The sequence below is a fragment of the Balaenoptera physalus genome (assembly GCF_965194825.1).
Source record: "Balaenoptera physalus genome assembly, chromosome: 19".
NCBI classification, from domain to species: Eukaryota; Metazoa; Chordata; class Mammalia; order Artiodactyla; family Balaenopteridae; genus Balaenoptera; species Balaenoptera physalus.
In genome coordinates, this window is record NC_138900.1 from 17,400,259 (window position 1) to 17,424,096 (window position 23,838).

At 40.6% G+C, this 23,838-nt stretch overlaps 1 protein-coding gene across 1 annotated transcript; it reads left to right on the forward strand.

The window, feature by feature from the left end:
* The first annotated feature begins 547 nt into the window (after positions 1 to 547).
* Positions 548 to 22,509, forward strand: LOC309648817 (uncharacterized protein). Its single transcript, XM_082437912.1, has 4 exons — positions 548 to 685; positions 17,952 to 18,047; positions 19,998 to 20,117; positions 22,249 to 22,509. Exons 1-4 carry the CDS (start codon positions 654 to 656, stop codon positions 22,355 to 22,357), a joined length of 357 nt encoding a protein of 118 aa, XP_082294038.1. The 5' UTR covers positions 548 to 653; the 3' UTR covers positions 22,358 to 22,509.
* The last annotated feature ends 1,329 nt before the right edge of the window (positions 22,510 to 23,838 follow it).

A 23,838-nucleotide genomic window follows, 5' to 3' on the forward strand; every position in this document is an offset into this window, starting at 1 on the left:
CTGTGTGAGAAATTACGCAGCAGGGCTACTCCACCGGGGACACTCGCTAAGTACCGGGAGGACAACAGTCGTTTCTGGCGAACTCTGCTTCCCGGAACCAACGGCAGCCGTCTACATGCACTGTGAAGACAATGGCACCCGAACCGCGAAACTACACTTCCCAGAAAATTATGCGGCCGCGAAACGTCTTTCGGGTCATTCCTCTGCTCGCACAGATGTTGTCCTGCCCGGAGAAGGGCAACCTTCCTAGTGCGGGACAAGAAGTGGCCTCTACCAGCCGAAGGTCTCCTCTCATCCAAAACTTTGGTGCTACGCTGTCCAGCTCGTATAGGTCTTGAGTATTTGGCGCCCACTTTTCCAGGACTGTATTTCCCCAAATGCCCTGTGTCCGGGCTGTTACAACATTAGTTGTCCGCGGACCAATGACACTTCCCGGAAGTTCGAGGGGTCACGTCTTCGCTACGACAGTGACCGCTGCTGTGATGTGCATTACATGTCCTCGAAGGACTCAGGATTATCGGACTCGAGTGAGGGCACTGAGGACAAAGACCCTCAATCCTGGGAAAAAACACTCCTCTGACCCTCCTCCGGCCCCAGAAGCTCTTCTTAGTCTCTGACTTTGCCCAGCCCACCCACACGGGCCCTGGACAAAGATGTATCCAGTCCAGAGCATTCTACTGTTGGTGTGAGTTTGTGTTGTTGTCTTTACTTTCTTTTTTAAATAAGTTAAATTTTACTTATTTTTAAAAAAATTATAAATAGTATCACTATGAATTTTCTTGCATATGTCAAGTACTTATATGCATAAGATTCACGAGGTAATGCTTCCACCTTGGTATATCTTGTGAGTGTGGTATTCAGTCCCTATAGCAGCAGTGGTTTTTAAAAACATTGTGGCATCAACTGGATTCCTCTCAAGGCTTAGAGTATGTAACAAGGAAAGATTTGCCAGTGCAAAGTATATTCCCATTTATGTCTTTATTAAACAGTGACATTTTTTTCAAAGTTGTACCAATTTGTGCTCCTACCATAGTTTATAGTTATTTTGGTTGGCAACTGTTGGTGTCAACACTTGATTTTTGTGAAACTTTCAAATCTTACAAATCTGCTAGGTGTCAAATTATAACTCATTGTGGCTTAAATTTGCATTTCTTTTATTGTTAATAAGATTGAGAATCTTTTCACGTGTCTGTTGGCTTTAGTACTTCCTTCTCTGAGAATTGCACATCTCTTGGTCAATGTTCTTTTAGAACAATGACCTTTTTAATATTAAAATACAAGTTACACAGAAAAATGCAAGATTTTAAAGGGAGAATGCAGAGACTAGGATATTAAAATTTTTCCCCTGAGAACCCCGGGCATTGAACTGGATTCAGTAACCAAATATGTTTTCTACAGTTTTTGCATAATGTTTCTGAGTGTGAAATTCTTTGATTTTTCTCCTGCTTGGGATTGTTGAGCAGTTTGAATCTGTGAAGTGCCATCTTCTTGTGCTCAGCAAATTTTTCTTCTCCATACATTGCCTCTTCTCCTCTCCTCTTCTTGTGAACTCCCATTAGCTGTTAGGTAGGTTTTTCCATTCTATCCTTCTCTGTGATTTACATCTTTCAGTCTCTGTATTGCAATCTGGGTGATTTATTCTTATTTATCTAACATTCATAATTCCCTTTACAGGGGATTTTTTTTTTAATTTTCAGTGTTTCAAAGATTTTTGTAACATGGTAGGCACAGTTGATTCATAATATGCATTTGATAATACCAATAATTGAGGATCTTATGAATCTTTGTAAATTTATTTTTTAATTTCTTTACTCAGTTTGCTTTGTTTCCTTTTTTGGTTGGTTATCTGTGTGCCACTCGGTCCTTGAAAAGAGATTTTACTGGGCTCCCCAATATCCTTGGATGAAAGTGCCTCTCTTTTCTAGAGATTATATAGTTTTATTTTCAGACATGATCTGGGATTACTACCACTCTGGAACCACTTTAAACTAAATCTAAGACATAAAGTCCCTGCTCACTCCTTCCAGAAAATCTTATATAGGAATTCCTCATTGTTGCTGCTTTTCCTCATGAGCTTCTTGGAAGAATTATGAAGCCTTCCCATTATGCCTCCTCAGATGTTTGGGACATAAATTAAGTTCATGGGGAAGGGGGGTTAACATTAAAGGACTAGATGTGACTGGGGGCAGAGGTGAGAAGCTATTTCAATAGCTTCTATTTCAGTAGCTATTTATGACCAGTGCTTAAGGAACATTACTTCAAAGCTGAACCCCTAACGTGAGTGCTCTATGATTTGCATTTTTAAGAGAAAGAATAGAGGCACTCTGATGAACAGCAAGACTAAGAAAGAGAAATCCAGGGGCAGATGGAGTGGGGACTCAGACCTAAGTAAACCAGTTTTACACAAATATGCCAGTCACCTGAGAAAGAAAATAGGGCCAAGAGAGATCAATAAGGAGACAGAAAAATACTGTACATGCCATACTGAACCCTCGCCCTTCCACTAGCCCTGAGCTGCCTTCGTTCCCTTTTCTATTAGGCAATATTTACAATAATTGATTTTGCTATTGGAATTTATCTGTTCAAGGGCGCATTTTAGAATATGAACTGGGAGGGACTTCCCTGGTGGCACAGTGGTTAAGAATCCGCCTGCCAATGCAGGGGACAAGGGTTCCATCCCTGGTCCGGGAAGATCCCACATGCCGTGGAGCATCTAAGCCCATGCGCCACAACTACTGAGCCTGCGCTCTAGAGCCCATGAGCCACAACTACTGAGCCCACGTGCCACAATTACTGAAGCCCTCGTGCCTAGAGCCCGTGCTCCGCAACAAGAGAAGCCACAGCAATGAGAAGCCCGCACACCACAGCGAAGAGTAGCCCCCACTCACTGCAACTAGAGAAAGCCCGTGCGCAGCAATGAAGACCCAATGCAGCCAATAAATAAATAAAATTTTATTTAAAAAAAAAAAAGAATATGAACTGGGAGAAGAAAACCAGTTGATGTTGATGCTGAAACTGTTCTAAGACTCAGGGTGATAAGGAAGTTCGAAACTCTAAGCTTCCAGAGACATCAAAAAAAATCATATGTATTTGCCATAGGGAGAAACTCCTGCTGAGACCTCTGGTAGAAATCTTTGTCCTTGTTCCTGGCTCATTCTCCATCTATCACTTTGTAATAAGCCTACACATCCCACTATGGACCAAAGTTTTAAATCCAAGAGCCTAGTCCTAGTTCTCCTGTCACTGGCTTGAAGACCTGTCCATTCCCAATCTGCCCTAAGCCTGACCCTGGAATGCTCAATGTAGAACCTGTGCAGAGCCTCCAACAAGACGTTTGTGTTCTCTCCTTCTGTCCAAGAGGACCTCTGACATCCCACATCTCTGATTATTTATGTGACTAGTATCAGGTAACACCAGACACTTCAGTATGAAGTGTCAGGTGTGCATATGTTTGACCAATAGTATGAAGCCTTTGCTTGATAGGTTGGCTGGGTTCCCTGAGGAAAACTAAGGACAGGTATCAAGGGCACTGTCTGTGGCTATGATGGGGAGGAGGGTGCCCATCTCACTTCCTTTCCTCCCTCTTAGATTATGGAGGAATTGGAATAAGTCTTGTTTTAGCTCCATAAGAAGGGATTTCATTTAGACTTTAAGCCTGAGAATACCCTCGGGGGCTTACTAGGTAGAGAGCTCAAGTTTTTCCTATTTGTTGATTTTGCATGATTTCTAAAAAACAAAATGGCTTATGGGAGGTGAAGTCCAATATGTATGTTAGTCTGGGAAAGTATGTGGATGGAAGTAAAGTGTCACTGTTCTTTTTACAAAACTTCAATAAACACTGTTGCAAAATTTAGAAAAAGAAAATTTTAACTCATTCTATTTCCCATAGAAAGTGACTTATCATGCTAATCTATTGAGAGAAAGGTATCATTTATTTTAAAATACAGATTTATTTTACACATACGCTCATATTCTTTTTCACTCAATCCATTGTGAATGTCTTACAGTACTAGCAACATACAACCTACATTATCATTAGAATGTCCACAGTTCCATATCAGGAGTCATAACAGTAATAGATTAAATTCAATTCAATCTCTTCTCTTGATTCTATGACACTACATTTTTCTTAATTTTTATTTTAGTGGCTGCTGCTTCTCAGTTTCTTTTGCTTGTTCTTCATCTCTCCTTTGATCTCTAAATGTTAAAGGGACCCAAGACCATATTTGGCCTCCATTTCCACATTTCCTACATATGTTTTTTTTTTGCATTTCCATGTGTTTATAACTCATCCTTTAAAAAAAGACTCCCAAGTCTATCTATAACCCAGCCTTGCCTCTCCCTGGAACTCTCTCTCCATACATCCAGCTCTTTACCTCCCAGCTCATTTTGGTGGTTCATTGTCAACTCAAACTCCACATGCTTCATGGGGCCCACACAGAGGTCTTGATTTTCTCCTTATTCTCCTCCTCTTTCAAGCCCCCGCACTTAGCAAATGGAATCGCCGTCCACCCACCAGACAAAGCTGAACATCCAGACATTTTCCTGTATCCCTTTTGTCCTCACTTACCCTCCCTGCACATTCATTCCAGCAGACAGTGTTGTTTTCAATGCTGCCTCAAAGTGATGGGGCCTCAGCCTTCATTTATTTGCATCCGGTTCTCACCTGAAGCACTGCAAGGACTGCTTAGCCAGTCCTATGCTTTCACACTTGCATCCATATAGTCCCCTCTCTATACAGAAATTAGATGATTTTTAAACTACATAAATAGAATTCCATTTTATAACATCTTTTAATATCTTCTGATCTCTCAAAGAATATAATCCAAATTCTTTCTGTTGGTTTATACAGGCCTACCTGACCTGGCTCTGCCTCCTTCCATGCTTCTCCTTGCTCACAAAGACACACATGTTAATTCAGTGACCTGCCTTCTCTACCTCTCATAAGCCACATTTATGCATCTTTAAGACTTTAAACAAGCCTTTTGCCTGGAGGCTCCTCCTCGTGACCTCACTGCTGTTCTGTCTTGTCTTCTAGATCCTTGCTCTATTGTCACCTTCTCAAATGGGTCGTTCCTCACCACTCTCTCTGCAGGTGCCATCTAGTCCCTCTGTATACCATCCTATTTTAATTATTCACCCAACACTCATCAATTTTTGTTACTCCTATGGTAATTCACTTTGGTTTGTTTATTATTTGTCAGCAAGCACTTGATTGAAACTTACTGAAAGAATACAGGTCTCTTTTCACCAATGCACCTCCAGCATGAAGATCAGTACTGGGGTATTGAAGGTACTTTATAAGTAAGAAAGGAAGGGAGGGAGGGCGGGGGGAAGGAGAAAGAAAGGAAGGAGGGAAGGAGGGAGGAAAGAAAGAAAGGAAAGGAAGGAAGGAAGGAAGGAAAGAAAGGAAGAAAGAAAGGCATCTTATATGCTTCTTCATTTTCCAGTCTACCCAATCTTCCCATCCTCCCTACCCTAATCTACTTTAAGATTCTATAGATTTGCCTATTCTGGGAATTTCATATAAATGCAATCATTTATTTTCCCTTTGTCCCCATACAGTTGATCCCTTTTACAAATTTTGCCCTCCCTCCCCCTTGTGCCTTCTGGTAACCACTGCTCTGTTCTCTAAGTATCTATGTATTTGTTTTTGTTCGATTTGGTTTGTTCATTTATTATGTTTTTGTTTATTAGTTTTTTTATTCCACATAGGAGTGAAGTCATACAGTGTTTGTCTTTCTCTGTCTGACTTATTTCACTTAGCATAATACCCTCAAGGTCCATCCATGTTGTCCCAAATGGGAAGATCTCATCTTTTTATGGCTGAGTAGTATGAATATTCCATTGTGTGCGTGTATCTCACATCTTCATTATCCATTCTTCCTTTGATGGGCACTTAGGTTGTTTCCATGTCTTGGCTATTGTAAATAATGCTGCAATGAACATGGGGGTTTGCATATCTTTTTTGATCAGTCTTCTCACATTCTTTGGATAAATACCCATAAGTAACATAGATGGTTCATATGATAGTATTCTTAATTTCTTCTGAGGAATCTCCATACTGTTTTCTATAGTGGCTGCACCAATTTACATTTCTACAAACAGTGCAGAAGGGTTCCCTTTTCTCCACATTCTCTCCAATACTTGTCATTTCTTGTCTTTTTGGTAATAGCCATCCTGACAGATGTGAGGTGACATCTCATTGCGGTTTTGATTTGCATTTCCCTGGTGATTAGAGACGCTGAGCATCTTTTCATGTGCCTGTTGGCTATCTGTATGTCTTCTTCGGAAAAATGTCAAATCAACTCCTCTGCCCATTTTTTGAGTTGTTTGTTTTTGTTGTTGGTGTTGTTTTTGAGTTTTATGAGTTATTTATATATTTTGGATATTAACCCCTTATTGGATATATCATTTGCAAGTAGCTTCTCCCATTTGGTAGGTTGTCTTTTAGTTTTATTGATGGCTTTTTTGCTGTGAAAAAGCTTTTTAGTTTGATGTAGTCTCAACTGTTTATTTTTTTGCTTTTATTTCCCTTGCCTGAGGAAACATATACAAAAAATATTGCTAAGACCAATGTAAAAAAGCATATTGCCTATGTTTTCTTCTAGAAATTTTATGGTTTCAGGTCTTACATTCAAGTCTTTAATCCATGTTGAATTTATTTTTTATATGGTGTGAGAATGTAGTCCAGTTTGATTCCTTTGCATGTAGCTGTCCAGTTTTCCTAACACCAGTCATTGAAGAGTCTATCTTTCCCCCATTTTATATTCCTGCCTCCTTTGTCATTCATTAATTGCCCTTATAAGTGTGGGTTCATTTCCAGGCTCTCTATCTTGTTTCATTGATCTCTGTGTCTGTTTTTGTGCCAGTATCATACTGTTTAGATTACTGTAGTTCTGTGGTATAGTTTGATATCAGAAAGCTTGATACCTCCAGCTTTGTGAGTTTTGTGTTTCCATACAAATTTCATTTTTTAAAATATTTATTTATTTATTTGGTTGCATGGGGTCTTAGTTGCATCTCCAGGGCTCCTTAGTTGAGGCTCACCAGCTCCTTAGTTGTGGCACGTGTGCTTCTTAGTTGTGGCATGTGAACTCTTAGTTGTTAACAGCATGCATGTGGGATCTAGTTCCCTGACCAGGGATTGAACCCGGACCCCCTGCATTGGGAGCGCAGAGTGTTAACCGCTGTGCCACCAGGGAAGTCCCCATGCAAATTTTAGACTATTTTGTTCTAGTTCTGTGAAAAATGCCATTGGTATTTTGATAGGGATCGCATTATATCTGTATATTGCCTTGGGTAGTATGGAAATTTTAACAATATTAATTTTTCCAATCCATGAGCACAATATATCTTTCCATATGCATTGTCAACCTAAACTTCTTTCGTCGGTGTCTTATTGTTTTCTGAGTACATGTATTTTACCTCCTTAGCTAGATTTATTCCCAGGTATTTTATTCTTTTTGATGTGATTGTGAATGGAACTGTTTTTTTTAATTTCTCTTTCTGATAGTTCATTATCAGTATATTGAAATAACAGATTTCTATATATTAATTTTGTATCCTGCAACTTTACCAAATTAATTGAGGAGTTCTAGTAGTTTTTTGGTGGCATATTTAGGATTTTCTATGTATTGTGTAGTATTGTGTCATCTGCAGACAGTGACAATTTTACTTCTTCGTTTTCAATTTGGATGCCTTTTATTTATTTTTCTTGTCTGACTGTTATGGCTAGAAATTTCAATACTATGTTGAATAAAAGTGGTGAGAGTGGGCATCCTTGTCTTGTTCCAGGTCTTAGAGGAAATGCTTTCAGCTTTTCACCATTGAGTATGATGTTAGCTGTGGACTTTTCATATATGGCCTTTATAATGTCGAGGTATGTTCCCTCTGTGCCCACTTTGTTGAGTTTTTATCATAAATTGATGTTGAATTTTGTCAAAGGCTTTTTCTGCATCTACTGAGATGATCATATGGTTGGGTTTTTTTAAATTAATTTATTTATTTATTTATTTATGGCTGTGTTGGGTCTTCGTTTCTGTGCTAGAGCTTTCTCTAGTTGCGGCAAGTGGGGGCCATTCTTCATCACGGTGCGCAGGCCTCTCACTATCGTGGCCTCTCTTGTTGTGGAGCACAGGCTCCAGACGCGCAGGCTCAGCAATTGTGGCTCACAGGCCTAGTCGCTCTGCGGCATATGGGATCCTCCCAGACCAGGGCTCGAACCCGTGTCCCCTGCATTGGCAAGCAGACTCTCAACCACTGCGCCACCAGGGAAGCCCATCATATGGTTTTTATTCTTCAGTTTGCTAATGTGTTTTATCACATTGATTGATATGTGGATATTGAACCATCCTTGCATCCCTGGGATAAATCCTAGTTATCATGGTGTATGATCCTTTAATATACTGTTGGATTCCGTTTGCTAATATTTTGTGGAGGATTTTTGCATATGTGTTCATCAATGATATTGGCCTGTTATTTTCTTTTTTTGTGATATCTTTGTCTAATTTTGGTATCAGGGTGATGCTGGTGTCATAGAAGGAGTTTGGGAGTGTTCCACCCTCTGAAATTTTTTGGAATAGTTTGAGAAGGATAGGTGTTAACTGTCTTATAAATTTTTGGTAGAATTCAACTGTGAAGCCATCTGGACCTGAACTTTTGTTTGTTGGGAGTTGTTTTATTACTGATTCAATCTCATTACTGGTAATTGGTTCTTTCATATTTTCTATTTCTTCCTGATTCAGTCTTGGGAGATTGTAGATTTGTAGGAATTTGTCCATTTCTTCTAGGTTATCCATTTTATTGGCATATAATTTTAGTATCTAAATATATAAATGTATATAAATGTAGTAATCTTTTATGATCCTTTGTATTTCTGTGGTATCATTTGTAACTTCTCCTTTTTCACTTCGGATTTCATTTATTTGTGCCCTCTCTCATGTTTTCTTGATGATACTGGCTAAAGGTTTACCATTTTTGTTATCTTTTCAAAGAGTCAGCTCTTAGTTACAATGATGTATTCTACTGTGGGTTTTTTAGTCCCTATTTCATTTGTTTCTGCTCTGAGAGGTATGATTTCTTTCCTTCTTTAACTTTGTGTTTTGTTTGTTCTTCTTTTTCTAATTCCACTAGGTGTAAGGTTAGGTGGTTTATTTGAGATTTTTCTTGTTTCCTGATGTAAGTTTGTGTCATTATAAACTTCCCTCTTGGAACTCCTTTTGCTTTGTCTCACAGATTTTGTGTTGTGTTTTCATTTTCTTTGTCTCCAGGTATTTGTTTATTTCCTCTTTGATTTCTTCAGTGACCCATAGGTTGTTAGTAGCATACTTTTTAGCCTCCATGTGTTTGTGGGTTTTGCAGTGGTTTTTTAGTTATAGTTGATTTCTAGTCTCATAGCATTGTGGTCAGAAAAGATGCTTGATATGATTTGTTTTCTTAAATGTACCAATGCTTGTTTTGTGGCCTAGAATGTGATCTACCCTGGAGAATGTTCCATGGGCACTTGAAAAGAATTTATATTCTGTTGCTTTTGGATGGAATGTTCTCCATATAGCTATTACATTCACCTGATCTAACATGTCATTTAAGGCCAGTGTTTCCTTACTGATTTTCTGTCTGGGTGATCTGTCCATTGGTATAAGTGGGGTGTTAAAGTCCCCTACTAGTATTGTGTTACTGTTGATTTCTCCCCTTATGTCTGTTAATATTTGCTTTATGTATTTGGATGCTCCTATGTTGTTTGAATATATATTTACAATTATTATGGCTTCTTCTTGGATTGATCCCTTGATCATTATGTGATATCCTCTTTGTCTTTGTATAGTCTTTGTTTTAAAGTCTATTTTATCTGATATAAATATTGCTACAGTGGCTTTCTTTTAATTTCCATTTGCACGGAATACCTTTTTCTATGCCCTTTCAGTCTGTGTGTGTCTTAGGTCTGAAGTGAGTCTCTTCTTGGCAGCTTATATACGGGTCATGCGGCCACTCTATGTCTTTTGATGGGGACATTTAGTCCATTTACATTTAAAGTAATTATTGATAGGTATGTACTTATTACCATTTTATTAATTGTTTTTTGGGTTCTTTTTGCAGTTATTTTTGTTCCTTTCTTCTTTGTTCTCTTCCCTTGTGCTTTAATGACCATCTTTAGTGTTATGTTTGAATTCCTTTCTTTTCTCTGTATGTATTATCTATTATAGATTTTTGGCTTGTGGTTACTGTGATGTTTACATATAACAATTTATATCCGTATCTTTATCTGCAACTAGATAGCAATATAGATATATAATTATTTTAAGTTGCTGATGTCTTAAGTTCAAACGTACTTTAACAACCCTGCATTTTTACTCTCCCCACCACTTTTAATGTTTTGACATCATATTTTACATCTTTTTGTTTTTTTGTATCCCTTAACTACTTATTATGGATATAGATTATTTTACTACTTTTGTCTTTAACCTTCCTACTAGTTTTATAAGTGGTTGATTTACTACCTTTTCTATATATTTGCCTTTACAATGAGATTTTTCCTTTTATAATTTTCATGTTTCTAGTGGCCATTTCTTTTTTAGGTAGAGAAGTCCCTTTAACATTTCTTGTAAAGCTGGCTTGGTGGTGCTGAACACTTTTAGCATTTGTTTCTCTGTAAAACTTTTGATCTTTCCATCAAATATGAATGAAATCCTTGCTGGGCAGAAGGTTTTCCCCTTCCATCATTTTACCTATATCATGCCATTCTCTTCTGGTCTGCAGAATTTCTGCTGAAAAGTCAGATGTTAGCATTATGGGAGTTCCCTGTATGTAACTTGTTGCTTTTCCCTTACTGCTTTTAATATTCTCTCTTTATCTTTAATTTTTGCCATTTTAGTTACAGTGTGTCTTGGTTTGGTCCTCTTTGGGTTGATCCTTTTTGGGACTCTCTGTGTTACCTGGACCTGGATGTCTGTTTCCTTTCCCAGGTTAGGGAAGTTTTCGACTATGATGTCTTCACATATGTTCTATGCCCCTTTCTCTCTCTCTTCTCCTTCTGGGACCCCTATAATGAGAACATTAGTATGCTTGATGTTGTTCAAGAGGTCTCTTAAATTGTCCTCATTTCTGTTTATTCTCTTTTCTTTTTCTGTTCAGCTTCAGTGATTTCCAGTACTCTGTCTTCCAGCTCACTGATCCACTCCTCTGTATCATTTAATCTAATGTTTATTCCTTTTAGTGTATTTTTCATATCAGTTATTGTATTCTTCATCTCTGCTTGGTTCTTATTTATATTTTCTAACTCTTTGTTAAAACCTTCTAGCTTCTCACTCTGTTCATCCAATCTTTTCCCAAGTTCTTTACACATATTTACCATCATTACCTTGAACTTTCTATGGGGTAGATTGCCTATCTCCACTTCAGTAAGTTCTTCTTCTAGGGTTTTATCTTGTTCCTTCTATCATTTTGCTTTTTGTTTTCTACATAACTTAAAGAAAACAAAGATGTAGCTCTTTTATCCCTAATTTCCTGCATTACTATATTCTTTTGTGTTTGGTCAATTTTTTGTAGTGAAACATCTAAATTCTTTTCTCATTTTCTGTTGTATATATTTTATAGCTGTTTCTTTGTGGTTACCATGGGATTGCATTTAACATACTAAAGTCATTACATTCTAATTTGAATTTATCCAGCTTAACCAATAACATACAAAAACTCTGCTGTTTTACAACTCCATCCCCAACCCTGGTGTTTGATATCATAAAATTATATCTTTTACATTGTGTGACTAAAAATATAAACTAATAATTCTTTAAAGTACATTAGTATCTTAAGATATATAGAATACAAAATGCAGAGTTACAAAAGTACTAATTTTAGACTAATAATTTTAAAAAGTAATGTAGAAATCAAAAAGTGGAGTTAGAAACTGGTGTTACAATAATACTAGATTTTATAATTTCCCATGTACTTACCTTTATTGAGATCTTTACTCCTTCATGTGGCTTCAAGTTACTGTGTAGTTTCCCTTTATTTAAGGACTGCAGGACTCCCTTGAGCATTTCTCACAGGACAGCTCTAGTGGTAACAAACTCCCACAGCTTTTATTTATGTAGGAATGTCTTAATTTCTTGGCTCCAAGTTTTGCCAAATAGAGGATTCTTGGTTGATGGTGTGGGTGTTTGTTTTGTTGTTGTTTGTTTGTTTTAGCATTTTAATGTATTGGCCCACTGCCTCCTGGCCCTCAAAAGTTTCTAATGAGAAATAGGCTGATGATATTAATGTTGATCCCTTGCATGTGATAAGTTGCTACTCTCTTGCTACTTTCAAAACTCTCTCTTCTGTCTTTGTCTTTCAAAATTTGATTATATTGTGTCTTGTGGTGGGTCTCCTTGCAGTCATCTTACTTGGAGTTTGTTGAGCTGAGATATTTATAATTATGCCTTTCATCAAATTAGGAAAGATTTCAGCCACTGTTTCTTCAAATATTCTCTCTACCCCTTTCTCTGTCTCCTTTTCTGGGAGTCCTGTAACGTGTGTTAGTCTTCTACATGGTATCTGGTAGTTCTCTTTGGCTCTGTTTTTTCTTTCTTTCTTTCTTTCTTTTTTTTTGTTGTTGTTGTTGAACACTGGACATTTAAATCTAATAATCTGGTAATTCTGGAAATCAGACTCTCCCCTTTTTCCAGGGCTTGCTATTTTTGCTTATTTTATTTTGATTTTGTAGGCTAACTCTGTGGGAAGGATCACCTGAGGTTTAAACTTGCAGTCTTCTCAGGTGTTTTCTGGGCCTGCACCTTTCCCTCATCACTTTCTAATTTTTCTCATATTTGCAAGTTGCTTTTCACTGTCCTAGTCCTTGATTTCTAGCTCCCAAAGTGGGAAAATGAGAAAACTGAAGGGAGGAAAAAAGGGTTCTAGCCCTTTCAATCCTCCCAGAAGTCACATCAGCCAGAGTGGGAGGGGCTCAACAATGAGGGGAGGTGCAAGAACAATGCACCTCACACCCCTCAGTTGTCTTCTCCTCTCTGATCAAGAACAGAAATCAAAGAACAGATCCCTGATGTTTCGAGGCCAGGGTTCTTTTTGCCCTGGTTCGCACAAGCTATACATAGCTTGCTCCAGGAACACGTGCACAGTGGTCTGTCACAGGGCTGGAGGTGGAGGACTGGTAGCTGCTACTGTGCTAAGGGCTGAAATTGACTAACATTAACCACGATTTACGCCCAAGTCTTCTTATGGAATTTGACTGCAGTAGACTACAGAGTTCCAAAATACTTACATCAGACAGATTCTGCTGAAATTGTTGTCTATGTGAGGAGAGAAAATCCTGGTGCTTCCTACTCTATCTACACCTACATAAGCTCTTTTTTAAAACAGCATCATTAATTCATATTTTCTACTTGAAAAATTATTCTCCTTTACTCCCTGACTCAACATTTGTTCCACCACCTTCTTGGCACCCTCACCTTCTCTCCTTTTACCCATTTTGTCTACCATGTTTTACATACTATTTAATTTAGTATTTCTTTTTATTTTTCATTTTTCCTGCCTGTCGTTCTCAAATGGAATGTAAGTATCACGAGGGCAGGTTTCTTTGTGTCTCTTCTTTCCTTTGTCTCCCATACACTGATGATAGTGCCAAAAAATCCATTATTTGCTCACTGAACATTGGTTAGAGCAGTGAATAAACATGACAGCAACCCCCCTTCCTGTTCATTTTCACCGCTCTGGAAAATCCTTCCAAATGTCCTCTTTACCACTTTCTTCTAGTGGGTTTTGCCTCAGTGTGTTAAGAATAAAAAAGGCACACGTTTTGAAGAGAAATCCTCAAGTGTGGCAAAACTTGTAGGATAGCACAGGCTATTACTTCTCATACTATTACTCCTCAGACTTCAGTTTCTTATGCTCAAAGTTCCTTAAGATGTTAACTTTTTTCACTTCTCACAGTGTGCTTTCCCAGGGGTATTTCTGCCACTATCTTTGAATGAATTCTTAATTATTATTAATGACTTTCAGAAATTTAAATAATTTACAAGTGTGTTTCAGTGATACTCTCACTCTGCATGCAGTTACTACTGTTTGTGAAATTATGTTCAGGTGAAGCGATAATCACTTCTTAGTAAGGAATTGAGACCATGAAGTCACAAATATTTGTCTCAGGTTTCAGAGGCCCCTTTGGCACACTTGCAGGGGTTGTGTCAGCTTCTTTCCTGGCAGGAAATGACTTTTTTTTTTTATTTTTTTAGAATAGTTTTTTTCTAATGGTTTTTATTTTATTTTATTTATTTATTTATTTATTTATGGCTGTGTTGGGTCTTCGTTTCTGTGTGAGGGCTTTGTCTAGTTGCGGCAAGTGGGGGCCACTCTTCATCGCGGTGTGCGGGCCTCTCACTATCACAGCCTCTCTTGTTGCGGAGCACAGGCTCCAGACGCGCAGGCTCAGTAGTTGTGGCTCATGGGCCTCGTTGCTCCACGGCATGTGGGATCTTCCCAGACCAGGGCTCGAACCCGTGTCCCCTGCATTGGAAGGCAGATTCTCAACCACTGCGCCACCAGGGAAGCCCAGGAAATGACATTTTGTAAGTGGCTTTCCTTTCCAGATTCCTAAAAGAAACTGAATGTGTTTTAGGATGTGGATTAGGAAACAGCATCTGGATAAAATAATGTTGCTTGCTGGGTTGGACACATCACTGATTATACCAACAGGACAGACGTTTTCTGAGGCAACCAGAGGCAGAGTGCCACCCATGTTCACCAGCTTCAGAGCCTCTGAAAGTCCTCCCCTCCCCTCCATCTTTCCATCCCTGTTTTCTCACTTAACCCTAACAAAACATACTGAAATTTACAAAACTGCCAAATAAAAATTGTCACTAGCCATCTGCCTCTATAAGGATTAGATTACTAGCCACTGCAGTTGCTGACTTTCAACACACCTTGAGAGGAGTCCAGAGCAGAGATCAGGAATGAGGCACTCTGTGCTCTAGGAAAAACTGGCACAACAGGCCTTTAGATAGTTAGATATTTTCAGGAGAGTTTTATCAGCCCAATTTCTTACATCTTCTCATATCTAGAAAAGCACTAAAATCATTAATGGAGACATCTGCTCCTCAGGACTAGTGGCAACATTCTGCAAAAATGTGTGCTTGATTGCATGTATCTCCCGTCACCAAAACCACATATATACTGACTCCCCCCCCCACCACACACACCTCTTTGGAGCAGTTCCTCAGAGCTATCCGAGACACTGTGTCCCAGGCTAAAGTCCTCATTTTGCCCCAAATAAAACTTAACTCACAACTCTCTGTTGTGCATTTTTTTTTGGTCCACAGGACCAACTCTAAGGCTTCAATCTCCATGTATTTGAAGAGTAGCTAGATATCATATATTTCCTCTTAGATGCAGATACACACTTTCTGAGTCATAGTTTGGTGTGGTGTATCCAATTAGGTTTGTAACCTTTGGAGCATCTGAAATCTTTGAAGTTATCTGTGTGCTTCCCCTTTAAGAAGGTGCGAGGCCCCGCCCCTTCCTAAGAGCCTCAGGCCATCTTTTCCTAGCGCCCCACCCAGGGTTCCCTGAAGGCTTTCCGGTTCTTGGCCAGGCTGCCTGCAGGAGAGAAACTACACTACCCAGAAGTCTGTGCCGGGAGGAAGCAGTAAGAATTGGGCCAATAGGGACCGTAAAACGGGCGTTTCCTGTGTTGTTTCCTGGACTTCCGGCGTCCTGGGGGCATTAGTTCTTTTGAAACGTGTGTTTTGTGCTCATAGGTTGCCCGGCGACCTTTCACAGCTTTCCAGAGAATCACCATAAAGAGGCGGGAACCACCTCTGTGCCTTGTAAGACCTTGTGGGGGGGTTAGAGGAAGCCCACGGGACCCGTCTCGGTTGCTGCCCCTCTTGGCCCCGCTCGCACAGGGACTTCAAGGCCATGGTGTAGGCACATGGTGAGGACCAGCTGATTAGTATTATGCTCAACTGCTGATTAGTATTATGATCATTGTCATCTGTTCCCTCCTCTTCATTACCAGAATGCTTGCTGTCTATGTCTCTCAGGCCACATGGCCTTGGCATCGTTTTATGTCTTTTGTGAATGATTTCAGCATAGAAGACCTTTGGCTCTAATACAGTCACATTCTGCCCAAAGGCAGTGGCTGCCTCCCCTTGGAGCCTGACACAGAGCTGGGCTCCCAGGAAGTGCTGAGTGATATTGGCCTTGGGGCCTTCTGGTCCTTTACCAACGACTGAACTTTGAGCTCTAATCACATGTCTGTCCCAGGGCCAACAAAGCTACCTCTGTTTGACTTTCCAGGCATCCGTGACCTTCAAGGACGTGGCAGTGACCTTTACCTAGGACGAGTGGGGGCAGCTGGATGCTGCCCAGAGGAGCCTGTACTGGGAGGTGATGCTGGAGACCTGTGGGCTCCTGACCCCTCTGGGTAAGGCCTCACTGCGCTTTCTGTGGGGACCTACAGCCTCTTTCATGCTGCCCTTTTCAGGAGGCTTCCGAGGACACTCTCCCTCCTCCCCATGGCCCTGACATGTATTGGTTTTATCTTCAGGCTCCTGTGTCTGCCACAAGGAATTTGGAGCAAGAAACATAGTTTCCCTCAAAACGGCTCAGAGGGCAGAGGAGAAGGATTTGTTGGAGGAAATATGGGTGCCTTGTAATACTGAGGGGCAGGAGGTCCAGTCAGGCACCGTGAGAGACTAAAGTCAGGAAATGGAAGAAATCCTGATTAGATACTGGCCTTGCTGTCTTCTGATCTTTCTGTCTCTTTGTGGGTCTCCTTGTGCCATTCTCAGCAGATTGGCTTTTTCTGCTGCAAGGAGTTGATAGCCAGAAGTGGTCACCCCTGCCCTTGATCTAAGAAACCCCTCAATTCCTTGTCTCTACTTCTTGCTGTACTTTTTTTTTTCATATATCTATCTTTCTCTACATCTGGCTGTCTGCATGGGTGTTCTAGTGGCAGGAAACAGCCACCTGAGCCCACACTTCTTTTTAACTCTCACTCCAGTGCTCAGCACAGGCTGGCCCTAATTTGTTCCTTCTCCAGATTCCTACAAGATGGAGACTGAGTGGCCAAGCTTGATTGGTTTATAGCCCAGTCAGCAGAACCCCTGGGTAATGGCATGTTGTTCAGCAAGTGAGTGAAGCAGACAGGACATCAGGAGGCATCTGTGTGAGTCCTACTGGCAGTCATTCTAAAAAACAGAATCTCCTTTAAAAGGCTTCTTTGGCCCCTGATGCCTACATGCTCATCCCTTGTGTACTCAGGTCTGGGCCATGATTGTCTCGTGGTATGGGAGATCATTTTAGAGGGTGCACAAACATGGCAAGTGGCATTGATGGACAATCAGAGAAGGCCATTCCTTTTTCTCTTGTTTTTCCTGTTGCTGTTTCATGCTGTCTTTAATGCCCCTTTGACTGTTGGCAATTTCTCTCTTCAACAGAAGGGACAGCCTCAGACTCACAGCCCTGAGCAGGCAGCATGAGTTCATCGAGACTTGATAGTTCTGTTTTGATTTTCTTGCAGTAACTTTGCATTTGTGGCAAATGAAACTGGTTTTTCCATTTCTTATATGGACACAAGATTCCCTTTGTGAAGACATGTATTAAAATTAAATAAAAAGTGGGTCAGTGTCAAGGAAGGCAGTTATTAGCAGTGGTCATAATTAATGTTCCATGAACACTGGTGCACCTGGGTCCCATGACTGCATCTGGACAGTTCTGGGGGGTCCTCTAGGATGGAGGTCAAGGGAGATGGATCAGCCTAGACAGCTAGCACTACCCTACTCAGCCTTTAGGGCCTAATGATAACGTTCTTGGCTTTGGTTCCCAGGTCGCAGATCAGTTTGGACAAGAGCAGCCTCATTCCGAGGTCTCCTCTCCATCTCAAAGTCCCAGACAGGATTGAAACATTTCTTTTCGTCTTTGCTAAAATACGAATATCTTATTTCTTTCTCCACAAACAGGATATCCGGTTCCCAAACCAGATCTAATCCACCCACTGAAGCACAGGCAGGAGCTGTGGGTGGTGAAGAGAAGCCTCTCCCAAAGTGCCTGTCCAGGTGGGTGGCCAAGTGTTGGGCAGGAGGGGTCATGGCAACCTTAACTGAGGGGACCACTGCCTCTGGAATTCCGTGGGAAGCTTCTTCTTGTGGCTTCCTTGGGTGCCTGGGTCAGTGTAGAGCTCTTTGTCTTGAAGTCCCTTTGTCCTCCCACCTCAACACATTCTTTTCTGCCACAGGGTAAAGAACCTGTTTTATGTATAACGGCAAGGCTCTGGGCTCCAACTGCTTGGTATTAAAACCTGCCTTTGCCGGTCACCAGCCCAGTGGCAATAGGGAAGTTGCATGATTTTGTCGGGCCTCCTTTAGCTAATTTAGGCTGTTAATGTTCACTGCAGTAACAGATAATCTCCAACAGCTGAGTGGCTCAACACATGAAAAGGATCTTTCTCACTCATGGCAGGGTTTGTGTGGGTCAGCGTGTGAGATCGTATCACACGGTTATTCAGAGACCCAGGTGTCGCCTGTCTGGCTTTATGGTCACCTTGGCATCCTTCCACTGGTAGAGGGGAAATGAGAGGAAGTATGGAAGTCACACCTACATTATTTCCCCTCACACTCTTGACAAAACTCGGCAGTTGGCCATCCCTTTTTTTTTTCAATTTATTTTATTGAAGTATAGTTGATTTACAATGTTGTGTTAGTTTCTGGTGTACAGCAAGGCGATTCAGTTATACATATATATAACAGTTTACGTCTACTAATCCCAAACTCCCAATCCATCCCTCCCCCACCCCGCCCTCCCCCTTGGCAGCCACAGGTTTGTTCTCTATGTCTGTGAGTCTATGTCCCTCTTTCGATGCAGCTGGGAACTGAGGTTTAGCTCTGTATCCAAGGAGAAGAGCAGATGGGTTTCTGGGTTTTGTTTACATCAAACCAGTCTGCTGCACTCAGCCTACTCTTGAAAAATGAAAGTGATAATGATTTCTAACTCATTGGGCTGTTTGAAGATGTAATTTTGTTTACATCATTGGGCTGTTTGATGCATGAAATTAGTTAGCACCATGCCTGAGTTATAGTTACGAGCTCAAAAAAAGTCAGCTGTTAGGATCTTTCATGTAATAATAACAATCACAATGCATAATCTCTCACATGTCCTCCTAGACTCAGTAAAAAAGTTTATGTTACCATCTCTGCCTATAGGCTGCATCCCACCCTTTTCCACCTGTTCATCTATCCTTCTGTTTGTCAGACAGAAGCAATCCCTAGCTGCGCTGTCTTCCTGGCCCTCCTTTACTGTAGAGCCTCAAGATGGTATTTGGCTTTGTTTGGCCCACATCTGGGCTGCTGAGAACAGTTGGAGTCACAGGTGTGTTGACTGGCACCACTGCAGTCATGGTCTTGCCCCTCTCCTGCTTCCTTGCACTCCCCAGCCAGTTCATGTGTGTCTCTAGCCCCCTTCACAGCCCGATGGAGTCTCTTCCAAATACTTACCTTTCAATTCCATTCCACATGGTCCATCAGATTCTTCATACCTTAAAAGGAAATCATGATTTTGCCCACTTCTCCATCCTCCACAGTATCAGTGGATGGCCTTGTCATTTAGACAGTTGAGAAGGTGGGAAACGACCTTGTACAAACTCGTTAACACTCGGCCTCCATCTAACCCAACGTTCAGCCATTATCATCCTGCTTATTTTATGTTTTTCACATCGGGTAAATCCATCACCTCCACCACCTCTGTGAGCTCCACTACGAACATCCTGGTCTAAGCTCTCATTATCTTTTGCCAAGACAATGCCAAGACACTTCTACCTAGTTGGCTCACATCTGCTCTGTGTTTCTTCTGATCAGCTCTCTCTCCTGCACCAGCTCCGCCATCAATACAAGCATTGATCCAAACATGCACCACTCCCTGAGCCACTGATGTCTCGGCATACAACCTACTTCATGGCCTTCTTTCGTGCTGCTCAACCTTACAGGTCATCTCTATCTGTCTCATACCTGTAGCTTCCCTTCCCAACTTTGTGGAAGAGGTCTCGCCCCCTGCCGTGGCTACTTCCTGCACCAGAGACTAAATCACAACTTCTCCTGCAACTTCGGAGGCTTCTCATGCTTCCTCCTAGAAAGGTAACTGGTATTTAGACTCTGTCACCATAGATTAGCTTTGACTGTTCTTGACTTGATGTAAATGGAGTCCCACAGTTTATTCTGTCATGTCTGTCTTCTTTTGATCTTCGTTATGCCTGTGAGAGTCATTCTTGTGGTTCTATATAGTTCAACTCTGTTCTTTCTCAGTACTCAGCAGTATCTCATTGTATGTCCATTCTCCTGTGATTGCCATTTTAATTTTTTCCTATTTCTTGTATTATGAACATTCTTGTTCATGTTATTTTTGGAGATACATACTATGTATATATAATATAGTACTCATTTTTGCAGGGAGTATACACAGAGAGGAATGACTGGGTCTTAGGGTATGTATATGTTTAGCTTGAACAGAAACTGCCAGTTTTACAGAGTGGCTGCACCCTTTCACGCTCCCACGAGCCATGTGTGAGAGTGCCCATCGCTACGCATTCTCATCAGCACTTGGTGTCTTCCTCTTTCCTTTCTGAGGCCCAGTGGTGAGGTGGCTCAGAACCACAGCACTGAAACCATTCTTGATGAGGTCATAGCTTTTATCCTAATTGCCAAATGTAAGAACAGTACTAACGATAGTGGATAATGGCCCACGATATACTGAACATTCAACCTGTGCCAGGCACTGTGCTAAGTACTTTATAGGTGTGGTCTTGTCAACCCTCATGGCAGCTGGTGAATTAGGAACTGGGCATCTCCCAGTGTTTCAGGTTAGGAAATGGTGATTTACAGGTGGTTAATAACTGTCAAGATGACTGCTTGGTAGAGGCAGGGTTTGAACTGAAGTGACAGTCTTCACCACCACGCTGTACTGGTTTTTGATGCAGCAGAAACCTGTTCCACTTTTCTGTACCTCAGCTTTGGTAGCACTTAGTCCCAGTGGTCCCTCTTTTCCAATTCTAACTGGATTGTTCTCTGCCTCTTACTCTGATCACCTCCTAAATATTGGCTTTGCCTGACATCTCATGGCCCTTTCTTTTTATTGTAATTAGTCTCCCAGAATGATCCACCTCTACTCTTAGTTCTTCGGCTCATGCATGTTGTGTCCCATATCCATGCCGTAATATAGACAGGATAGTTAACAGGTATTCATTGCTTTTTGGTGCTTGTAAACACTGTATATACACTGTTTCAATTCATCCTCACAGTGATTTTTGAGACTCTACTTGTACTCTGATTTGTAGGTGAGGAAGCAGAAGCTTGTGGAAGTTGAATGGCTTGCTAAAGGGCAGAAAATTAGCAAAGGGGTGTTGCTGGGATTTGAGCCTGGGCTGATTCTCCCTAGGTACCATGATGTCAAACACAATGCTCTGTTGGCTTCTAACATTTATATTTGACTACAGTTTTATAGGTTTATATTAATCATAAACCTTGGTTTATGACACACTCATCATCTGGCAGTGTACTGTCATGTTTAATTTATTTTTAAACTTTTCCCATTTATTTATTTCCCCTAAAAAGATTATAGTGGGAACTTCCCTGGTGGTCCAGTGGTTAAAACTCCACGCTTCCAATGCAAGGGATGTGGGTTCAATCCCTGGTCGGGGAACTAAGATCCCACATGCCACGCAGCGCGGCCAAAAGATTTAAAAAAAAAAATTATAGTGAACACCATCAGCCAATGCAAGAACAGGAGTATTACCAACCAATATCCTACCTTGATCTATATATTTCTTCCCTTTCCCATCCTCTCCCTTCCTGACAAAGATAATCACTGTCTTGAACTTTTCTTCATAATTTCATTACTTTATATGTGGGAGTGTTTTGTATTACAAATTGAATTTCTTTTGTAGATGTGGTGGCTTTCAGATTTTCTGTTTCTTGTGCTGGATTTGTTATTTTGCATCTTTCAAGCAGTTTGTCTATTTCATCTAGTTGTCAATTCATTGGTTTAATTAAAATCGTATCATACCTGTTTGTAAGCATACTTAAACAGCGTATTATATGGTTCTCTGTTTTTTAACTTCTGATAAATGGTTATCATACTTGATTGTTATGGTTTGAACATGTACCCCTCAAATTCATTTGTTGAAATCCTCACCTCCAAAGATGATGGTATTAGGAGTTGGGGCCTTTGGGAGGTGCAGAAGTCATGAGCGTTCAGTGTCTTATCCAATAGGCTCCAGAGAGATCCCTCTCCCTTCCACCATATAGGGACAAGCAAGAAGGCACTGGCTATGAACCAGAAAGAATGCCCTCACCAGAATGTGACCACGCCGGCGCCTTGATCCTGGACTCCCCAGCCTCCAGAACTGTGAGAAACAAATTTCTGTTGTTTGTAAGCTACCCAGGCTTTGGTATGTTATTACAGCAGCCCAAACTGACCAAGACATTGATGTAGTTTTCTGATACATGCTTTTAAAGAATTCAGTGTTAAATTACTAAGCTGTAGTTTTTTTTTCCTTCTTCTCAAAATATTGTTACATCAGTATATCACAATGTATTTATCGATTTTTGTGGACATTCACCTATTTCCATAATTATATCCAAAAATTCTCACTATACTACGTTGTTCAATGAAAGATACTCACTTGTTTCCTTTTCCTTTTTTTTTCTTTTGGTGGTCACCCACCTTGCTGCACACATGTGCAGGAGTTTTAGTTGTAATTCTTTTTATGAGTGGAATGACCGGATGATCGAAAACAACTTTACAAGATGTTGCCCAGTGTTTTCTAAAGTGACTTTACCAATTTGTTAACTTCACCAGCGATGAATGCGAGATTTCATAGACCACATTCTGTCCCACATATGATATTTTTGGGCTGTATAATTTCTGCCAGTTGAATAGGTGCTAACTGGTTTCTTACTCTGGTCTTCACTGGCATTTACCTCATTACCACTGAGGTTGAACTCCTCATTAAGTGTTTTTTGGCCATTGTGTATCTTCTTGTGGAATAGAATAGAAAGCCCAGAAATAGCCACTTTTTAATTGAAGTATAGGTGATTTACAATATTATATTAGTTTCATGTGTACAACATAGTGATTCCATATTTTTATAGATTATACTCCATTTAAAGTACTTACAAAACAATGGCTCTATTTCCCTGTGCTGTACAGTATATCCTTGTTGCTTATCTATTTCACACATAGTAGTTTATACCTCTTAATCCCATACGACTATCTTGCCCCTCCTCCTTTACCGCTCCCTACTGGTAACCACTAGTTTGTTCTCTCTGAGTCTTGTTCCTGTTTTATTATATATATTGGGTTGGCCAAAAAGTGCGTTTCGTTTTTAAGTAAAAATAAAAGACAGATTTTTCATTTTCACCAAGAACTTTATTTTTATTTATTTTTTTAAAAGGATTTTTTAAAATGATTTTATATATTAGTTATTTTTGGCTGTGTTGGGTCTTCATTGCTGCGCACGAGCTTTCATCGAGTTGCAGTGAGCGGGGGCTACTCTTCATTGTAGTGCGCAGGCTTCTCTTGTTGTGGAGCACAGGCTCTAGATGCGTGGGCTTCAGTAGTTTTGGCACGCAGGCTCAGTATTTGTGGCTTGAGGGCTCTAGAGTGCAGGCTCAGTATTTGTGGCACACGGGCTTAGTTGCTTCACGGCATGTGGGATCTTCCCAGACCAGGGCTTGAACCCATATCCCCTGCACTGGCAAGCAGATTAACCTCTGTGCCACCAGGGAAGTCCCACTACTTTTGTCTTTTAACCTCCATAGTTTGTGTGTAGATGATTTCCTACCTAATGTTTGCCTTTAC

Bases quoted from the DNA above. Each gene is read 5' to 3' on its own strand.
- LOC309648817 (XM_082437912.1), top strand. From the start codon at position 654: ATGTATCCAGTCCAGAGCATTCTACTGTTGGT. The intron at 686-17,951 runs GTGAGTTTGTGT...CTCCACAAACAG, and splicing joins CAGAGCATTCTACTGTTGGT to GATATCCGGTTCCCAAACCA. The intron at 20,118-22,248 runs GTAACTGGTATT...CTTATCCAATAG, and splicing joins TCATGCTTCCTCCTAGAAAG to GCTCCAGAGAGATCCCTCTC.